Below are 21,152 nucleotides of genomic sequence, written 5' to 3'. Positions count from 1 at the left end.
AATAAGATCAAGTGACATGCATGATTTGGTTGGCAACTGCTTCCTTCCTTCATTTCTGGTGAGTCAATTGGAGATGGCTTTGTAGCCTGTTCAGCTTGTCGCTATGGATTAGGGCATTGGCCACTGCTCCGCAGATCAGGCACGGATCAGTGGCTTCATCAGAGCGTCTTTAGTAGTGGAGTCAACCACCATCAGTGACAAATGTACATGTCACCTAAAATAGATTGATAGTCAAGAGATAAAAAGTCCAATGAATTAACTATAGCATATGCTCTGAAGTTACATAGACCCTTATGTCATATACGTGAGTATGCTATCAGTTATTCCCTCCATTCAACATTATATGTGATTATGCTATATGCTAAACCCTAAATACGCTATGTCGTTATAATAAAAAAACTATATATCTAGCTAGAAAAGGTAAAACAATCTAATTTGAAAAGGTAAAACATCTAGGTGCACTTTTACTGATCCCCCCCCCCCACCCTCGCTCTCCCCCCCATGTGCCCTCACGTAGAGCAAGAACTAAGCAAGGTTGAAAGAGAACATCCAAGAGCTTCATTGGTCGCCCTAGATGATTCCCGTTCGCTGTCGCAATCGCTTGCCATCCCAAAAGGAGCCTACTAACCATTGTAGTTGGCAATTGGATCAGAGTCACATGCGAGCCTGAAAGTGATGGCCTCGTTGTCGAGGATCACGTTGTTTGCTGTTAAACGAAAGCGTTAGCTAAAACCATGATCACTCACCCATATTAAGTTGGATACTCGAACATGATAAGACATGTTTCACCATAGGGAACCAAAGCAATTGTTTAGCTCTGTTTACTTGGCAAAAGCACTCCAATTCAACTTGCTTTTGACGATCTTTTAAAGTAAATCTTGGCCAAAATTATGTTTAATCAAACACCAAAAATACCTCAAACTGTTTTTATTACCAAACCAGAGCATGGTTGACCGCGATGCCAAAACACAGTCAGTGTTAGGTTGAGCATGTAGGTGCAGTTGCAGGCCGCTGCTTCCCGCAGCCGCTCTACCGGCGGTGCCCCGCCCATCTTGCGCTCCTTGGCCGCGGCGAAGACTCTGGCCGCCCACTCCGCGAAGTAGGCCTCGTCGTGCCCGATCCGCCGGCTCTTGTAGCAGCTGAGGATGTCCGGCGAGTCGGGGCACGGCTCGCCGTCGGGATCCCACCACGAGCCCTCGTGCCGCATCCCCGCCCGGTCCGCCATCCACCGGAACACGAACTGCCCGCCGCCGGCCCTCTGCCGCCACCCCAGCGGGTAGAACTCCATGACGCTACTGTTCCGGTCCATGAACACCAGGTTCGTCAGCTGCGCCCCGTGTGCCGAGATCAGCACGTCCGTGGCGCTCAGCAGCCTCACCTACAAAGGCAAAGAGAAAAATAAAAAAACGGACATGGTTAGGCTCGCTAGATCAACCGTCCGTGCCATGCATCCACTGGTGGGCAGCCACAGACCTGGTCACAAAACGTCAGGTTGTCCGTGTGCGCGGCGGTGACCGCGCACCCGGCCACGCGCGTGCACTCCTTCTCGAACACGCGCCGGACAGCCGACTCGTCCTTGAACGCCCGCGCGCCCCTGCGAAGCAGGAGGGTGACGCGAACGGCCGGCGGGCTGGCAGCGCCACCGCGGCTGCCGTTCCCGGCTCTCTGCGGCACGTCCACCACGCCGCAGCGCGCCCTGGCCTTGCACCGCATGAGGTCGAACGCCCCGCGCAGCCGTTCCCTGCTCAGGCCTTGCATCTGCCTCCGGAACACCACCGCCTCCTCGAAGCACACGGGGCCGGCGCGATCCCGGAACGTCTCCACGGCCATCTCGGCGCCCGTGGCCGCCTCGGCCAGCGACGCCAGCCAGCCGCTCATCCGCGCCCTCGCCGCGCCGCGCTGGAACAGCGCCCACCGCGCCGGCGCCGCCCGGCACCCGCCCCGCGCGTGCCACGACACGAACGGGGCGAGCGCCGTGAGGCCGTGCCAGAGGTTGTCGTAGTCGTAGGGCGACTCGGACACGAACGCGAGCCCCGGCAGGAGCGCCGCGCCGCGGGGCAGCGCGTCGCGCCACGCGAGCGCGTAGGAGGCGTCGACGCCGGGGGGCGCGCGCACGCAGAGGACGCGCCCGGCGGACGCCTCGGAAGGGAGGCTCAGGTGCCTGGCCTCGCCCTCCGGCTCGGCCGTGTCGTTGAGGGCGCTGACGAACCATGCCCCCGCCGCGCGATCCCGCGGGTCCCTGAGCGGGTGGAACGTGGCGAGCGAGCGGAGGCGGCGGACGAGGTCGTCGACGGCGGCGGTCTGGCCGGCGCACTGGGCGGCGGGGGAGAAGAGGCCGAAGGTTCGGAGGTGGAGGCAGAAGAACGCCGCGAGCAGGAGGGGGCCTAGGACGAGGCAGAGCGCGGTCTTGAGGCGACGACGGTGTAGCAGGTTCGCCGTGGCGCCGTCCTTCTTGGCCATGGCGCCTCGGCGAGCTGCTCGATCGCTTGTCGTTTCTGCACGATGGTGCTGGCCTGCTGGGTCGGGCTCGTGCACGCATGCATGCATGGATATGAAGAGGAATTGAGGAGGTCGCACGTTGACCTATCAGCTGTGTAGCTACCTTGATAAGCCACAAGGACACATGGTGCTTCTTTTCGGTACACTGACGCGACCAGATCCATGGTACCTCAAGCCGCAAAAATGGCGACAACTTGGCCGTCAGGTCTGTTTAATTATTGGTCATTGTGTAGAATGCAGATGGTACTTACAAATTTAAATTTAAATTTAAATGCGGCACATGGGGAGTACTGTGAATTACGCGAAAACCAGACCGGGTCATCCGTGGTGTGGAGTAGAAACATAGAAAAGCCGCATCACATTATAGGATAATAAGGAATAATGGACGCACATTCCGGCTAAAATAAGACCGTCACTTAAGCACGCATTTCAATCTCAGAACCAACTTAGTTATGTTGTGCTGGCGTCTGAATCAATCAATAAATTAAATTACCATGGACGACAAGATTAATCACGGGGCCCTTTTGGATACATGGATAATTTTTAGTCCCTACCTTTTAACTTCAAATTAGTCCTTATGCATCCAAACATGATTTTTCGCAGCGACAACAAACTTTCGCACAAAATGCATAAAAGTTAGATCGTTGCCAGCCCTCGGTATCTTGTACATCCACTCTGCCATGTCCATGGACAAGACCTTGCACAAAACGAGAAACTAGAGTTAGATAATCAGATCTAGAACCGGATTCGGTTTTCTCTCTCCTCCATTTAGATCTGGACCATGAGGAACGAGAGTACTCTATCCTGCTTGTGATGAGTGAATTGTCAACCGTGCGGTGTGATCGTGCGCTTGGTCTTTGGATTGTAGGTACACGGGCGTCAAGTGTCGACGGGGAGCTGCCGTGGAGGTGCTGTGGCTGATGGACCGTGCGGTGGACGGCGGTGAAGGGCAGCCGGGACCGGAGCTCGGACCGGGCGGCAGCTGTGGCGTCCACTCCTGAATCGAGGGCGCAAGCGGCGACGGAAGGCGGGTTTCTTGGTTTGCGCCACAAAACCAAGGAGGCGGACGGCGGTTGAAGACGCCGAGTCGTGGAGGCACGGGCGTCGGTCTCGGGACTGACGGAGGCGACGGGCGTCGACGGCGTCTAGGGCCTCGCTACGGGCGAGGAGGTGACGGGCGTCGGGCGGCGTCTAGGGCCGTCACGAAGCCGAGGCGGGAACGACGTCTAGGGCCACGGCGTGGAGGCGGGAATCTTCCCGCGCGTGGAGTTTTGGCGGTTTTCTCAAAACCGGCCACCTACCCGGGTTTCGCGGACCCTCCAAAACCGCGGACCGGAGTTCATCCACACGGCGGCATCACGGAGAAGACTTCGACTCGAAGAAATAACCTCGACCGTCGGATGAGTCCTTGTATCTTTTTCCAGTTTTGCCCCTACGGGCTTTCTAGTGTTTATTTGAGTCTAGGGGTAATGTAGTCTTTTTGGGTGAGAGTTGTTGGGGTTAAAAACCCCTCTCACCCCCTTCCTCTTTCTCTCTCTTTTTGGCTGGATAGAGCACGTCGCCTCCCCGTTATTCCTTCCTGCTAGCCTCATTTTAGAATTCCAGAAAATACTCTTGTGAGAGACACAAAAATTTGGGAAGTGCACCCCCGATCGGTGCTGTGCCCTCTGGGCGTTTTGATTCACTTGTGTTCGTGATGATCCTGCTTGTGCTGTGATTTGTGTTCTTCACGTTCTTCTCCTACCCCCAACTCTAGAGTCCGCGATTTCTTCGTTTGTGAATCGTTTGATCTCGTTTTTCTTGCCTTGATTTGTTCTATGACGTGAGTTGAGCATTTCCACCGAAGGAAATCACTTGAATCCTCACAAGAACGTAGATCGGGTGAGTTTTGTGTTCGAGATCGGTTTTTGGCTTGTGTCCGTGTGATCTGAAATTTCTCTCAATCCACTCGGTTAATCTTGAAGTTTATTTTGGGAAAATGGTCACCTACATGCGTAGATCATCTGGCTTTAATTTTGTGACCTGAGATCGAGTTTGGATCGAGTTGTGGTTGGATTTTTTGAAGAGGCGATTTCGGTTTGGTGATTTTCGTCTCTGTCCAGCGTGCCGCGGACTGTCCGGGTCACAAACTCCGGACTGTCCGGTGGTCGGCAGCCAGCAGCAGCTGCTGCTCCTAGCAAGAGACAAGCACCACACACAAGGCCGACGGCAGCAAGTGCGTGCGTGGAGCATCAGCATAAGCAGGCAAAGGTGAGCACGGCAGCAGGTTTGTTTAGTCACTTGCAAACATCGTTTTCATGCTACAGTCACTAATCATTGCCTAATCATTGCTATTGCCTATCTGGATCTTTGTGACGGTGATAATTCAAATAATTTATTTACTGCCTGCTTAGCTTGAGTTAATTAGTTTTTGATCTTGCTAATTGGTTCTAGATCTTCACATGCCTTTTTAGAGAAAGCCTTTTTAACGCTAGCTCGAGTAAATAGTTTTTCGCGTGCTTCCGCTTTGCGTCGAGGTTTTCCTAACCGTTCCTATGGTGAACTCGTCACGAGTTGGCTTGTGTCACTTTGACGGTTAGAAGGAAGGTGCGTCGGGTTGAATTCGGGACATAGGCCTTGTTCTCTTTGAGAATTTTTTTAAAGGCTCCCATTCACCCCCCCTCTGGTCGCCTATCCGGTCCTTCAATTGGTATCAGAGCTTGGTTGAGGTTTTCAGTACCTTAACCGGTTCGAAAACCACTCGGCGACCATGGCAAGTCTTGGTAAGATCCCGGTGTTTTCCGGCGAGGACTATGCCTACTGGAAGGTTCGCATGAGAGCCTTCCTGCAGAGCATGGGAGCCGATGTCTGGGAGATTACCACGAACCAGCTTTACGAGGTGCTTGCTATTCGGGCCACGCCTCTTCAGGTGACCCAGCACGAGGCTAACGCCAAGGCCGTCAATGCCTTGTTCGCTGGCGTTTCTCGTGCGGAGTTCTCACGCGTCCAGGGTTTTCAGGAAGCCCACAAAATTTGGACGTGTCTTGAGAACTACCACGAGGGTACACCTCAGGTGAAGGCCAGACTGTTTGAGACTCACCGGCGTGAGTATGAGAACTTCACACAGGAGCCGGGTGAGAGCATTGACCAGATGTTTAGTCGTTTTCAGTCAATTGTGAACAAGGTCAATGCGAACAGATCTGCTGGTGCCCTTGAGTACACAGAGCATGAGAAGGCCCTAAAGTTGCTTTACGCACTTGATCGCTCTGTGTGGGATCTCAAGGTGAACACCATCATTGAGTCTGCTGGCTATGAGACTCTGACGGTGAACGAGCTTTTCAGCAAGCTCAAGGCCACGGAGGTGGATAACCAGACACGAGCCAAGCTCAATGGTGCCCCTCCTTCCAAGAGCGTCGCTCTTGTGACTGGCCCAGGTGGTGGATCTGGCTCTAACGCTAACTCTGCTCTTGGCTTTTCTCTTGCCTCTTTGCCTTCTGTTACAGATGAGCAGCTGGAGACGCTGGACGACGACGACTTGTGCCTCCTCATCAGCAAGTTCCAGCGCGTCTACCACAACAGGCAGAGGAAGAAGAACCCCGGGTGCTACAACTGCGGCGATTTGAACCACTTCATCGCCGATTGCCCCAAGAAGTCCGGCGGTGGCCAGAACAACCACTCCGACTACTACCGCCACCGCGACCGCGACGAGGGAGGCTCCAACAAGGAGCGTCGGCGCCACAAGCACCGCAGTCGTGACCAGGGAGGATGCTTCGACAAGGAGTCGCTCAAGAAGCGCTTCCAGTACAAGGCCAAGAAGCGGGAGAAGGCCTTCCTGGCGCAGCTCAGCGACCTCGACAAGAGCTCCGACACCGACCGCTCTTCTTCACCGACCTCCGACGACGACGACAAGAAGAAGAAGAAGCGGGACAAGGAAGCCACCGGCTTCATCGGCCTGTGCTTGACGGCCGGTCGGCGCAAGGGTTTCTGCACCATGGCGGGCGAAGCCGATGGTGCTCGTGCGTCTTCGGGTGGACATGCTACACCGACGCACGTCGACTCTTCTCCTGGATCCGAGAGTGATTCAGAGGTAAACTCCACGATCGACCTGCTTGATACAGAGGTTAGGGAGTTGTACGCCGCTCTCGACAACCAGAAGAGGCTGCTTAAGGAAGCAGCTAGAGAGCGTAGAAAGCTTAGGGCTGAGTTGGCTTGTGCTAGGGAGAAATCTAGTGAGGATGAGTGCGCTGGCTGCATATCTCACATGAATGATCTTGTTGCTCTCCGTGCCAAGCACGATGAGAACGTCGCGAACTTAGATGTTGCTAAGACTTCGCTTTCTGACGTGTCTCATGAGCTCGCTAAGGCCAAGCATGAACTAGAATTGGTTAAGGACGCTCCTATCGTTAGCGATGTGCTTGAATGTGATGAGTGTCCTATCTTTAAATCCGATCTAGCTTCGTTGCAGTCCAAGTTTGCTACTGTGGTGTGCGAGCTAGAGGAGATGAAGTCTAGGCCAGTTCTGCTTGGTGCTTGCAAGGTTTGTCCCACGCTTAGGTCGGAGCTAGATGAGAAGAACGCTTTGATCAAGTCTTTTGGAAAGACTAAGGTCATAGAGTCTAGCCCACCTATTGACTGCTCTGTTTGCCCTAGTTTGATTTCTGATTTGGATAATCTTGCGGTAGAAAAAGCCAACCTGGAGAATGAGAATACCTATCTTAGGGCGATTCTTAGTTGGGTTTCTGCTAGTGAGCCGCAGTTGGGCATGATGATCAAGCAGTTCAAGCGTGGTGATGGGTTTGGGGTTGGTTACACGTACACAAAGTCAGACTTTGACAGGTTGTACGGTAAGATTGGCAAGGCTACTGGAAACACTGTTAGCACGAGCACGCAGCCTTCGCTTGTTGACCCCGCGGATGGTGTGCTTAAAGAACCACCGAAAGCACCTCCGCAGAAGCAGGTTTGGGTTCCAAAGCCCAATGAGCTGAGGAACTCCCTCGACACGCTCCCTGCTGCCACAGCCCAGGTTGCCCAGAAGAAGAGGGCTGCTCCTCCTCGTCCGCAGGCTAGGCCCCCACCTCCCAAGCATGAGGTGAGGTACCACTGCGAGTTCTGTGACAGGGAAGGTCACCTGGAGGAGTTTTGCTTCAGGAGGAAGCGGGCTGTGAGGAGAGAGCAGGAGAGACGAAACGCGGACATGTACTCTGCTCGGGTGCATGGTCCTTCTCGGCGTGGTGATAGGCGAGATGCTAGGGCGCGCCGTGTAGGTGGAGGTCAGGGAGACGGTGGTGGTTACCGTGCTCCAGCGGGTGGTCGCTTTGCCGGTCGTGCTCCTGGTCGTTTTCAGTACGGCTATGGACCACGGGACCGAGGCTTTGGAGGAGGTTTCAATGCTCCACGCTTTTCTCGCGGTGGTGTTCATCAGTCACACGGTAGACGGGACGAGGGATACGCTTTGCCTAGTTTTGCTAACCCTTCTGTAGAGCAAATGGCTCGACACTGGTTTGCTTCTCACTTTGCTAACCCCAGTGTTGAGACATTTGCTCACCCTTTGTCTCACTACTGATGTGCAGGTTGGAGGCTTGGAGAACAGGTGGATCATGGACTCCGGTTGTTCGCGCCACATGACCGGAAATGACAAATGGTTCTTCAGCCTCACCCCGATGCGCTCAAAGGAGTATATTGTGTTCGGGGATAATGGAAGAGGAAAGGTACGTGGACTTGGCGCTGTTCGAGTTTCTGATCGCTTTACCCTGAGAGAGGTTGCTTTGGTTTCGAACCTTGGGTTCAATTTGCTTTCTGTTTCGCAACTTCTTGATGAGGGGTTTGAGGTTCGCTTCAAGGAGGGTTGTTCGCGTGTTCTGGATTCCAAGGGAGATTTGGTTTGCCGGATTACACCTCGCGATCGAGTTTTCTTGGTTGACTTCTCTGGAACTCCTTTTGGCCCTTCTCATTGCTTGATGGCTGGTTCTTCTTCTGATTTGTGGAGGTGGCATAGGAGACTAGGACATTTGAGCTTCGATTTGTTGTCGAGACTGAGCTCACTTGGCCTGATCCGAGGATTGCCCAAATTGAAGTTTGAGAAAAACCTTGTTTGCCATCCGTGTCGCCACGGGAAAATGATTGCTGCTTCTCATCCGCCTGTTAATCAGGTGATGACTTCTCACCCTGGAGAGTTGCTACACATGGACACTGTTGGTCCTTCCAGGGTGATGTCTGTTGGTGGGAAGTGGTACGTGCTTGTGATTGTGGACGACTTTTCTCGCTATTCTTGGGTCTTTTTCATGAGAACCAAGGATGAGGCTTTCGAGTTTGTTCGAGACTTGATCTTGAGGTTGAAAAACGAGCTTCCCCAGGCCATGCGAGCGATTCGCTCTGACAATGGCACAGAATTCAAAAACGCTCGTTTTGATGCCTTTTGCAGTGATCAAGGGCTCGAACACCAGTATTCTTCTCCCTACACTCCACAGCAGAATGGAGTTGTAGAGCGGAAGAATCGGACGCTGGTTGAGATGGCGAGGACGATGCTCGATGAGCATAGGACTCCTCGCAAATACTGGGCTGAGGCGGTTAACACCGCTTGTTACGTGTCCAACCGCATTTTCTTGCGTGCTTTCATGCACAGGACTTCTTATGAGTTGCGGTTTGGACGCCAGCCCCGTGTTGACCATCTCAGAGTTTTCGGTTGCCGGTGTTTTGTGCTGAAAGATGGAAATCTTGATAAGTTTGAGTCTCGCTCGTCTGACGGTATTTTTCTCGGTTATGCTTCTCACTCTAGAGCGTACCGTGTTCTGATTATTGATACTAACATCGTCAGAGAGACTTGTGAAGTCACTTTCGACGAGACTGCACCGTGCAATTCTTCTGTCTTTGAAGTTGCAGGAGATGATGAGCTCGGCACCTCCATCTTTGAAGATGAGGAGGAAGAAGCTGCAGATGGCGAGGCTGTGGCTACCACGCGTGCTGTGGACCCGGCTATCTCTGCTACGAGCTCGGACGATGACGAAGGCCCCGATCCGACTACGTCTACTTCACGGGGGCTGTTCGAGGAGGTGACTCAGACTTCACCAGCTGCACCTGAGGAGGCACCAGATTTGGTTGAGGAGGAGGCGACTTCGACACGGGAAGCACCGCGACACATTCAGCGTCGCCATCCACCTCAACAGATGCTAGGTGATCTCAACGAGCGAGTCACCAGGTCCAAGGTAACAAGTATCGCTGGCTTTGCTCATTCAGCATTTGTTGCCTCTTTTGAGCCCAAGGATATTGGACACGCTCTTTCTGATTCTAATTGGGTCAATGCCATGCATGAGGAACTTGAAAATTTTGAAAGAAACCAAGTTTGGGTCTTAGTCGAGCCTCCACCTGCTTGTAATCCCATCGGAACGAAGTGGGTTTTCAAAAACAAGCAGGGTGAGGATGGTTTGGTTGTTCGAAACAAGGCTCGTCTTGTTGCCCAGGGGTTTTGTCAAAAAGAGGGTATTGATTTTGAGGAAACTTTTGCCCCTGTTGCTCGTTTGGAAGCTATTCGAATCTTTCTTGCATTTGCTGCTTCCAAGGGTTTTAAGGTTTTCCAAATGGATGTTAAATCTGCCTTCTTGAATGGTTTTATCGAAGAAGAGGTTTATGTAAAGCAACCCCCTGGTTTCGAAAATCCCAAGTTTCCAAACCGCGTTTATAAACTTCAGAAAGCTCTTTACGGTTTGAAACAGGCACCTAGAGCTTGGTACGATAGATTGAAAACCTTTTTGCTGGCTCAGGGCTTTAAAATGGGATGTGTTGATAAGACTTTGTTCCTCATGCGATCTGGCACTGATTTCCTTTTGGTTCAGATATACGTGGATGATATTATCTTTGGTGGCTCTTCTCACGCTCTTGTCTCCAAGTTTTCTGAGCAGATGTCCAGGGAGTTCGAGATGAGCATGATGGGTGAGTTGCAGTTTTTCCTCGGGCTGCAGATCAAGCAAACTCCTCAGGGCACTTTTGTCCATCAAGCCAAGTACACTAGAGACTTGCTGCGGAAGTTCGACATGAGCGACTTGTCTCCTCAGCCGACTCCGATCAGTACATCTACGGCGCTTGATGAGGACTTGGACGGCGAGGCGGTGGACCAGAAGGAGTACAGGAGCATGATCGGCTCGCTCCTGTACCTGACGGCGACGCGACCGGACATCCAGTTCGGCGTCTGCCTTTGTGCGCGCTACCAGGCTTCTCCGCGCACCTCCCACAGGCAGGTGGTGAAACGCATCTTCAGGTATCTGAAATTCACCCCTGAATTTGGTCTTTGGTATTCTGCGGATTCTTCTCTAGTTTTGGTGGGTTTTTCTGATGCCGATTTCGGTGGGTGTCGGTTGGATCGAAAGTCGACATCCGGCACTTGTCAATTTCTCGGTACATCTTTGGTGTCTTGGTCCTCTCGCAAGCAGGCTAGCGTAGCGCTTTCTTCCACAGAAGCTGAGTATGTTGCCGCTGCTAGCTGCTGCTCCCAGATACTTTGGATGAAACAAACCTTGCAGGATTATGGATTGAGTTTCGGTAGGGTTCCTATCTTTGTAGACAACATGTCAGCCATTAGCATTGCAAAGAACCCTGTCCTACACTCCAGAACCAAGCACATAGACATCCGATTTCATTTCCTGCGAGACAACCATGAGAGAGGACACATAGACCTGATCCATGTCCCTTCAGAGAGGCAAACCGCAGATATCCTCACCAAACCGCTAGAGCAGGACACCTTTGCTCGCTTGCGAGGGGAGCTTGGGGTTTGTTACCCCTTTTGATTGCTGACTTTTCTTTGGTTAGCTTTGTAGATTTTATTTGCTTCTCTTTATTTTCTAGGACTGGTAGTTGCATTGTGCATATGCATTGTACATGTTTGCATTTTGCATTGTCGCACTTGCACTAGCATTCTTGTATACATTGCTATGATCTTCTAGTGCCTGCTAGTGTGAGTTGATAAACTTGATCGTGTATAGCTTGCTCTACTGTGTATATGACATCATCTGAGTTAAGCTATTTTGATTTGAAAATCTGAAAACATGATCACCCTGTCTTGACTACTAGCATGTTAGGGCATGTTGATATGCTTTGCTATCTTATTCATGCTAGTGTGGCCTTTCGTTCAGCAATTCATATTTGAAATGATCTAAATCTGATAAAATTGCTTGAACTGTTCTGGAAATGGATGGAAAAGATCCAGGTGGGATTGCTTGTCGCACTGATCGAGCTTTCGGGACGGCTCACTTTGCACTTGTGAGAACCCGGGCAAGGCTGTGCATGACTGAAACGAGTGCTTTAAGCTTCTGATTGTCTTCTGGCATAGGCTTGGTCTCGTTGCTAAGTAAAGCATGACAAGCTTTCAACCCCTGGCACTTAGAATTGCTTGATATAAAAATTGATTGAAAAATGATTGTTGGCAACTTCTTTTGGCTGATTTGGCTCACCTGTATGAGTATGAGTAGCACTGCTTTTCATTCCCTACTTGTTAGTGCTAGATCATGGGTGATGCTTTTATTTCTCATAAATTGAACTTGCCTAGCTCTAGACTGATATAATATACCCTGTTGAGCTAGATGCAGGTCTTGTTTATGGATGCACACGTGCTTGTGACTAGATGTTGCTCATATCCTTGTATCCCTGAATGCTTTCACTTACACCTCCTGCATTGCATTCATTGCATAGCATCTGTTCAGGGGGAGTTTCAGCTTCAGGGGGAGCTTTAGGTCTTTTTAGACTTGATGTGTGCATGTGCCAACAAGGGGGAGAATTTTGAGAGAAGTGATCGAACAAGGGGGAGACTTGTTTGATTTTTGAAAAACTTGTTGTGCACAGGGCTTTGAGAGTGCATCATTTTGGGAGAGTTGCACGTGTGAGAGGAAAAAGCTTTGCTTGGGGAGTTTCTGCTTTGTTTTTGGCTCCTGATTTTCCTTGCTTTCCTTCCACTTCCAGCATGACTGCGTCGAGCGTTACCTCTGTCTTTGAGGAGTCATGTTTTGGCATTTGATCGATTGCGTCGAGCCGTTGCCCTTGTCTTAGGGGATCGATCTGTGCTTGAGTAAGTGACTGGTCTTGCCTTTCTGATCTTTGTGTCACTTGCTTGAGTTCTTCGCTTTTTTGTTTCTTTTTATCACTTCTCTGGTTACAGGTGGTGTGTTGACAATGCACTCATCAAGGGGGAGATTGAGGAACGAGAGTACTCTATCCTGCTTGTGATGAGTGAATTGTCAACCGTGCGGTGTGATCGTGCGCTTGGTCTTTGGATTGTAGGTACACGGGCGTCAAGTGTCGACGGGGAGCTGCCGTGGAGGTGCTGTGGCTGATGGACCGTGCGGTGGACGGCGGTGAAGGGCAGCCGGGACCGGAGCTCGGACCGGGCGGCAGCTGTGGCGTCCACTCCTGAATCGAGGGCGCAAGCGGCGACGGAAGGCGGGTTTCTTGGTTTGCGCCACAAAACCAAGGAGGCGGACGGCGGTTGAAGACGCCGAGTCGTGGAGGCACGGGCGTCGGTCTCGGGACTGACGGAGGCGACGGGCGTCGACGGCGTCTAGGGCCTCGCTACGGGCGAGGAGGTGACGGGCGTCGGGCGGCGTCTAGGGCCGTCACGAAGCCGAGGCGGGAACGACGTCTAGGGCCACGGCGTGGAGGCGGGAATCTTCCCGCGCGTGGAGTTTTGGCGGTTTTCTCAAAACCGGCCACCTACCCGGGTTTCGCGGACCCTCCAAAACCGCGGACCGGAGTTCATCCACACGGCGGCATCACGGAGAAGACTTCGACTCGAAGAAATAACCTCGACCGTCGGATGAGTCCTTGTATCTTTTTCCAGTTTTGCCCCTACGGGCTTTCTAGTGTTTATTTGAGTCTAGGGGTAATGTAGTCTTTTTGGGTGAGAGTTGTTGGGGTTAAAAACCCCTCTCACCCCCTTCCTCTTTCTCTCTCTTTTTGGCTGGATAGAGCACGTCGCCTCCCCGTTATTCCTTCCTGCTAGCCTCATTTTAGAATTCCAGAAAATACTCTTGTGAGAGACACAAAAATTTGGGAAGTGCACCCCCGATCGGTGCTGTGCCCTCTGGGCGTTTTGATTCACTTGTGTTCGTGATGATCCTGCTTGTGCTGTGATTTGTGTTCTTCACGTTCTTCTCCTACCCCCAACTCTAGAGTCCGCGATTTCTTCGTTTGTGAATCGTTTGATCTCGTTTTTCTTGCCTTGATTTGTTCTATGACGTGAGTTGAGCATTTCCACCGAAGGAAATCACTTGAATCCTCACAAGAACGTAGATCGGGTGAGTTTTGTGTTCGAGATCGGTTTTTGGCTTGTGTCCGTGTGATCTGAAATTTCTCTCAATCCACTCGGTTAATCTTGAAGTTTATTTTGGGAAAATGGTCACCTACATGCGTAGATCATCTGGCTTTAATTTTGTGACCTGAGATCGAGTTTGGATCGAGTTGTGGTTGGATTTTTTGAAGAGGCGATTTCGGTTTGGTGATTTTCGTCTCTGTCCAGCGTGCCGCGGACTGTCCGGGTCACAAACTCCGGACTGTCCGGTGGTCGGCAGCCAGCAGCAGCTGCTGCTCCTAGCAAGAGACAAGCACCACACACAAGGCCGACGGCAGCAAGTGCGTGCGTGGAGCATCAGCATAAGCAGGCAAAGGTGAGCACGGCAGCAGGTTTGTTTAGTCACTTGCAAACATCGTTTTCATGCTACAGTCACTAATCATTGCCTAATCATTGCTATTGCCTATCTGGATCTTTGTGACGGTGATAATTCAAATAATTTATTTACTGCCTGCTTAGCTTGAGTTAATTAGTTTTTGATCTTGCTAATTGGTTCTAGATCTTCACATGCCTTTTTAGAGAAAGCCTTTTTAACGCTAGCTCGAGTAAATAGTTTTTCGCGTGCTTCCGCTTTGCGTCGAGGTTTTCCTAACCGTTCCTATGGTGAACTCGTCACGAGTTGGCTTGTGTCACTTTGACGGTTAGAAGGAAGGTGCGTCGGGTTGAATTCGGGACATAGGCCTTGTTCTCTTTGAGAATTTTTTTAAAGGCTCCCATTCACCCCCCCTCTGGTCGCCTATCCGGTCCTTCAGACCAAAAGCACCAAAATCAACCAAAAAGAGAGGAGAGTAAGAAATTAACCTTTTGCGGTGCCACCTCCACCAAATCTAAGGGCAAAACCTCCCCCCTCTGAAATGGCCAATTTTGGTGTTTTGAGCTCAAAACAAACAAAAATGGAGTGAGAGTCGCGGGGAAGAAGGGTGAGGGCAGTGTTGTGCTGTTATATTGGGTACTTAACTGAGACAGTCAACTTAACAAAACCGCCTCGGTTAAGGGCCTATTAACCGAGGCGGTTGCTTTAACCTAACTGTCTCAGTTAAAAATTAACCGAGGCGGTACGCCTTAAAGCAACCGCCTCGGTTAATAGGCCCTTAACCGAGACAGTTTTGTTAAGTTGACCGCCTCGGTTAAGATATTAACCGAGGCGGTTGCGAGACTGACAGCCCAGCCACCATTAATGGAGGCGGGCTGCCGGCCTGCCCACCTCCGAGCTATTTTGCAACCGCCTTGGAAAATCCCGTTTTGTAGTAGTGTAACCCCCTAAAATCCTTAGCCCTCCAAGAGATGCTAAGAACAAGTATTATGATGGGCGGCTAGCTAGCTCATACCTACATGGAGGAGAGAGAGAAAGGAAGAGAGTGAAGGAAACGGACGTCTCGCGAGACGCCCGCTCCAACCGTCGAAGAAACACTGTGTCTGCAACTATTGGCTGAGCAGCGAGCCAGAAGGGGAGCCTGCCACAATCACACGTGCGTCTCCGTCAGGAGCTGGAGAGCTGCGGGTTAATTTTATATGAACTCCACAAAAAGTTGAGTACGCACGCACACTCGGATACGGAAATGGTAGAGAGGGCGGACATTAGCCAATACATCCAAACAGTATATCTTGGAGTAATTCTTAGCTTATCAATTCTATATTAAATGTTAACCTTCAAAATTAGTCATGGCTAATGTTCCAAACAGGACCATGATTACCTAAAGGACAAAGTTTAGGTAGCTATTGCTTCGGGGTATGAGTAAGTTTGACTGAATGATGAGTTTTAAATCTCGACCCCATATAAAAAATCTAAACTCTGTATCCGACTCTTTGCGTTTAGTAGTTCCGACTCTTCTTTGCCTTTTGCATGCTGTGAGCAAAAGGAAATGCTTTATTAACGATCCCAACATGCATGTAATCTCAAGTTACGCAACTAAGTCAACGGCCTGTGCAATATCTGTGCTAAGACCTCTAAAGTGAGTCAGTCCATTTCACACGCAGATAATTCAACTGTTGGACGGATTAAATTACTACTAGTAGCAGTTAATGATTCAGCTCCTCTCCAATTCTCCCTCTGCCTCTGCACCGAGATCGACCCACTTCTCTGACGCCACACATGTAGTTCCCGGCGGTGTGCGCGAAAGCAAGGTCCAATGCAACAGGGGCAGGGCCAGCCATGAGCGGGGCAGCGGAGATGGTCGCGGCAGCCATCGTGCAGCGTGTCGTCTGCAAGCTTGAGCAGCATCGCCTGGGAGAGGATCGGCCAGGTGTGGACCTTCAAGGAGGATGTCAAGGAGATGGATGACAAAATGGTTACCCTGCAGGTAGACTGCAGATCGCCCTTACGGCTTACCTACGCCGACAGGCGCTTCAGGGGGCTTGGCGACGCTCTGGGGCAGCATTGGCTCATCAAGAAGTTCACAGGATGATGACTCGTATACTTCAGTTCCACTTTAATTCCTTCCTGCATTGCTTTTCGTTGCGGTAGCGAAACCAATAAAAATGGCTGAAACCGGTTTTTCTTTTTTGAAAGTTAGAAACCGGTTTTACCAAACGAGACTTCCGTGAAACACAATGTTAGGCTGAGCACACCACGCAAGGCAGCTAGCTGCAGCCGCAGTCCGCCGCTCCCGGCTGCCGCTCTTCTCCCAACGCCTCCCCGCCGCGCCGCGTCTTGCGCTCCTTGGCGCGGCGACGACTCTGGCCGCCCACGCGCGAAGTAGGCCTCTTCGTGCCCGATCTGCCGGCTCTTGTAGGAGCTGAGGATGTCCGGCGAGCCGGGGCACGGCTCGCCGTGGGGATCCCACCACGAGCCCTCGTGCCGCATCCCGGCCCGGTCCGCCATCCACCGGTACACGAACTGCCCGCCGCCGGCCCTCTGCCTCCACCCCAGCGGGTAGAACTCCATCACGCTGCTGCCCCGGTCCATGAACAGCATATTCGTCAGCTGCGCCCCGTGCGGCGAGACCAGCACGTCTGTGGCGCTCAGCAGCCGCACCTGGTCGCAGAACGTCAGGTTGGCCGAGCGCGCGGCGGTGACCGCGCACCCGGCCACGCGCGCGCACTCCGCCTCGAACACGCGCGCCACGGCCGCCTCGTCCCTGAACGCCCGCGCGCCGGTGCGGAGCAGGAGCGTGACGCGCAGCGCCGACGGAGGGCCGGCGGCTCCCGGCGCGACGCCGCAGCGCGCCCGGGCCCTGCACCGCAGGAAGTCGAACGCCCCGAGCAGCCGCGCCCTGCTCAGGCCCTCCATCTGCCTCCGGAACACGACCGCCTCCTCGAAGCACGCGGGCCTGTTGGAACCGCGGCGAGCTCGAACACGCGTTCCCAGCTCGCACTCGCCTCGCGACGCTCTCATGCGCTCACAATCGTCGGCGGACGCAAGGAAGAAGAAGAACAGTACGCACACAAGGTGTTCGGTGTTTCGGCGACGAACGCCCCGGCAGCCGCTGCGGCCTGTATGTTGGTCTTTCATTTTTAAAGAATCATGAGAGCCGCTGAGCCGATTAATTTTTCTTCACTCGTTCGGAAACCTTTAAAGAATTCTATACCTCTATCCATTTTTTTTTTAAATGAACAAGGCATGAGAGCCGCTGAGCCGATTAATCTTGATTAACGAAATTAATATAGGTTTCTCGCTGTAAACAATCATGTATATCGCTTACCACTAAAACAACACTTAGGCCCCGTTTGGTATTTTAAGTTGTCATCACATCGAATATTCGGATATCTCGAAAGTTCATATGTCAATTTAATATAAAATTAATTGCATAAGTTGCAATTAAAGCTCTAGACGAATCTATTAAGTATAAATAATGCATGATTATCGGATGATTATTGTAGCAATTAGCGGTCAAATTATGAACTAATTATACTTAATAAATTTGTTGTCGCAGCCGGATTTGGGCGACTACCAAACTACTTGATTGCTCGTGTCTTGCGCATTGGATCGGAATGGTCTAGCACACAATGACTCGAGAAATTTAGACTCGTTCGGGCCGGAAATGCCCTACGTCCAGTATGAAGGGTGGTGCTCTCTCTCTGTTGCTCGAGCCTAGATGCTCAAAGTTGCCGGGGAGCTTACAAGGCTTCGAGTAGTGAAGGAATGGTTCTCTATCTTCTACGTGTGTTGGATCCCCCTTTTATACTTCAAAGTGGGACCCCCTATTTACACAATTTTATTGCTAGTGTGTGTTGCTTGTTTGCTGTGGTTGACTTCTTGCCTTTGTCAGTCGGAGGGCCCCGCTCCATCGGTCAGAAGCAGTGGCAGTTGTCCTGGGCGGTTTTCTTGGGCAAAGGGTCTTCGTCCTCCCGTCCTATCCCTGGTCGGTCGGGATAGTCTTCGTGCTTCGGTCGAGGTCCGGCAGTCATCCAGTCGCTTGTCCGTCCGTGCGCGCTTCGTGCGTCCTTCCCTGAGCGGGCTCTGACCGGGAAGTGGCACGCTCGCTGACGAGCTCAGCTTGTCAAGCGGCCTCGCCCGGTCGCAGTCGCCTGTCCCTGACGGAGTGCGCCAGGGGGTCATGATGACGGCGTGCGGGGCGGAAGAGTTGACGCCCTCTCTCCTGTTCTCTGTCGCTGGTACGGGTAGTTGGCACAGTCCGCACTATGTCCCCGTCAGGAGGCCCTGTTCTGATGCACGATCACGCTCCTCGGGAGTGGGCGGTGTGTACGGCGGCACGGGGAGTAGGCGTGACCTCCCCGCCCTCGTCCCGGGTCGTCTCCTTGGTGAGCAAGGCCCGGGCGGCGCGGTACGGACTGCTGCTGTTTGCCTCCGCGGTCAGTAAGCTGCTACGTGTCCATCCTCTCGTTTGATCGCTCTGGCGCAGGCCGTCTTGCGCAGATTGCTACAATTTGCCTTGGCCTTTATTGGGCCGGATGTTGGGCCTTGGAGAAGATGAGGAGGGGCTTTGTTGGGGGACCGGGTGCTTACCTCCATCATTCGTATTGTGATTATATCACGACTTATGAAATTAATTTTGCAATAAGTCTATGTTTAATATTTGGTGTGTAAACATGTGATGTGATGTGACGATACTTTTGAATTAAACTGAAAAAAACCCAACAAGATCTTAGTAAAACAATATGCTATCCCTTGGCAATAGAGCTTTTCAGAGAAAGTACTCCATTCAATCCTGGTGTGCCCTCGGTTAACATTTTAGACGGGACTCGACCAGCCAGTCAGATGGATATTCAATAATGCTGGTGTGACGACGTGGAGCACATGAGCACCTTTTTCGTGCCTACGTGGCGTCTCTTTCCGGAGGAAGCTTTTTACGTGGCGTCCGAAGATCGCAATGCACATGCTCCGACCATACCTACCAACCAAACACCACCCGCGCCTACTGGCGAGCCCGCACTGCTTCGCGTCCCCATTCAGTCAGTCACTCTGCTGAACGAGGTGTAGATCAATGGCGGGGTTGGAGGAGCTCGAGCGGAGGCTGCGGCCTCTGTCCTTCGACGCGAACGGCAGCGGCGCGCCGCCCGCCGGCGGCCTACGCGACGGCGGCGGCGAGGTAAGGATATCCTTTCGTGTCCTCAAGTGTGCGCTGTCATTTCGAAACGGCTTTAGCTTTCCAAAAAAAAAAAACAAAGAAACGGATTTGGGCTTTGCTGTTGCTGGGTAATGGTGCCCACGTTAAAAAGGGAATTTTGGTAGGCGTTGTTGCCGTTGTTGTTCAGTATATCAAGGCATATTTTAGTTCTTGCATCAGAGTACGTAAAAGTATCGCCATTATGAAAAATAGTCTCAACTCGGAGTCTCGGAGCCTGTTTGATACACGCAAAACTAATTGTCAGTCGCTAAAGATTAATCATACTAATTGATCCAAATATGTGGCCAAATAGATTGGCTAATTGTTAGCCAAGCTCATTAGCTGGCCAAATCCAGCTAAGTTGGCCAATCCAGCCAAATAGATGGGCTAATCTTTCAAGCATGAAGTTTAGAATAAAGTCTATTTGCAAAATTCTTTTAAGGATGAGTGTAACTTTTCACGATGAATCTAATGAAGGTAATTAATTGATGATTGGATGCAGTGATGCTATAGTAATTATCCTTTAATTATGCGGTCAAAGGTCTCATTAGATTCGTCAGGGTTCCTAGCACAGGATTCTCAAATTGGTTTTGTAAACTGTTTTTATTTAATACTCCTAATTAGCGGTTAAAATTATAAACAATTTCTAATGTTCTACTGCTAGAAACTTATAGGCTAACCAAACGGAGCTTGTTTCCTCTATTATCTATGTCAACGAAATAGGCACACTCTGGTGGCCATTTGTTAAAATAAAAATGAGTGGATGCCCCGAAAAGTTAGCTTTTGCCCTTCTACATGCTCTTGTCTCTCTCTCATCCACCAAGGACAAAACAGACTTACTCCCTCGGTCCTCAAATATAAGGCGATCTGGAGTTTTTAAGTCAGATTATGTCTGTGTAGAAAAAGACTCTCTTACCTCTAATTATTAAACATTGGAATTTTGTTTGGATAACTAAACAGTATGTGCTAATTAAAGTAGCATACCCTTTCCCATGTATCTTTTCCTATATGGTTGTATGCACGTTTTTCTATAAAAAAGATCTGAAAATAATGCACAATTAATATAATTGGGTCTACTTTTAACTCAGAATAATTTATATTTGAGTATAAAATTTGAACTCTGAAATGCCTGCATTCCAGGACGGAGAAAGTGCGTCAATATTTCAGCGAACTATTAGCCACGTAGTATCTGAACATCCGTAAAGGGTTGATTTTAGCCAGCTAACAGTTAGTTCTAGCCAGCGACAATTAAACCCTACCTGATCCAAACACACACGTCTCCTTGACCGACTCATGGTGCTCGAGAAGTACGAGTGACGTCACCCTTCAGTATGCCAACCTTGACTTCAGCATTACAATCTTTCAAAAAAAGAGGAAAAATTAGAAATATACTCTTACTTCTATCCGGCGTGTGGAGGGCGGCCTGTGAGCAGCCGGCTGCTCCACGAGCCTTCCTGAGATGACATGTGTCTCAGAGAGAATAGCTCGACGCGGACCGTCCGATCAGTAGCGGGGTCGATCCACGCCGTTCTTTGGTCTTTTTGCAAATAGACCCTTCAGTTTTTTTATTCAAACCCGTCATCCATATTTTTTTACAAACACCCCCACCGCGTCACCTTGCTAGCTTCCCCATCCCCCGCCCCCCGCCCCCGCGCACCCTCCCCCGTCATCCACCGTCCCTCCCCTAACCCTAATCCTAGCATGCCTCGGCGCCGCCCCGTTGCCCTCTGCTCCCGCTGGTGGCCGCCGTCCTCTGCCCCTCGCCCTCCTCCCCAGCCATCGGTCGCTGTCCTCGGCCGCCGCCCCCTCCCGAGCTCCCACCTCTCGACCCCGCCGTT

The 21,152-nt window shown here is 51.5% G+C and overlaps 2 protein-coding genes across 2 annotated transcripts; both read right to left on the bottom strand.

Annotated features, from left to right (window-relative positions):
• Positions 1-912: 912 nt before the first annotated feature.
• LOC120639201 lies at positions 913-2,559 on the bottom strand. Its single transcript, XM_039915200.1, has 2 exons — positions 1,474-2,559; positions 913-1,378 (listed from the first exon to the last, which is right to left on the bottom strand). The coding sequence occupies exons 1-2, from the start codon at positions 2,545-2,547 to the stop codon at positions 917-919; spliced, it is 1,536 nt and encodes a 511-aa protein (XP_039771134.1). The 5' UTR covers positions 2,548-2,559; the 3' UTR covers positions 913-916.
• Positions 2,560-16,316: 13,757 nt separating this feature from the next.
• LOC120713448 lies at positions 16,317-17,141 on the bottom strand. The gene has a single exon (XM_039999410.1). It carries the CDS (start codon positions 17,139-17,141, stop codon positions 16,317-16,319), a length of 825 nt encoding a protein of 274 aa, XP_039855344.1.
• Positions 17,142-21,152: the final 4,011 nt, after the last annotated feature.

This window comes from Panicum virgatum, chromosome 6K (genome assembly GCF_016808335.1).
Source record: "Panicum virgatum strain AP13 chromosome 6K, P.virgatum_v5, whole genome shotgun sequence".
NCBI lineage: Eukaryota > Viridiplantae > Streptophyta > Magnoliopsida > Poales > Poaceae > Panicum > Panicum virgatum.
Note: the sequence above shows the minus strand (reverse complement) of the source record. Positions and strands in the feature narration are given on the sequence as shown.

What these genes read in the sequence shown, in the direction of transcription:
- LOC120639201 (XM_039915200.1), bottom strand. Translation starts at nt 2,547, where the DNA reads ATGCATGCATGCGTGCACGAGCCCGACCCAGCAGGCCAGCACCATCGT. An exon ending in ACCTGACGTTTTGTGACCAG is followed by an intron (nt 1,379 to 1,473) that starts GTCTGTGGCTGC and finishes TTGCCTTTGTAG; the next exon opens with GTGAGGCTGCTGAGCGCCAC.
- LOC120713448 (XM_039999410.1), bottom strand. Translation starts at nt 17,141, where the DNA reads ATGAGAGCGTCGCGAGGCGAGTGCGAGCTGGGAACGCGTGTTCGAGCT.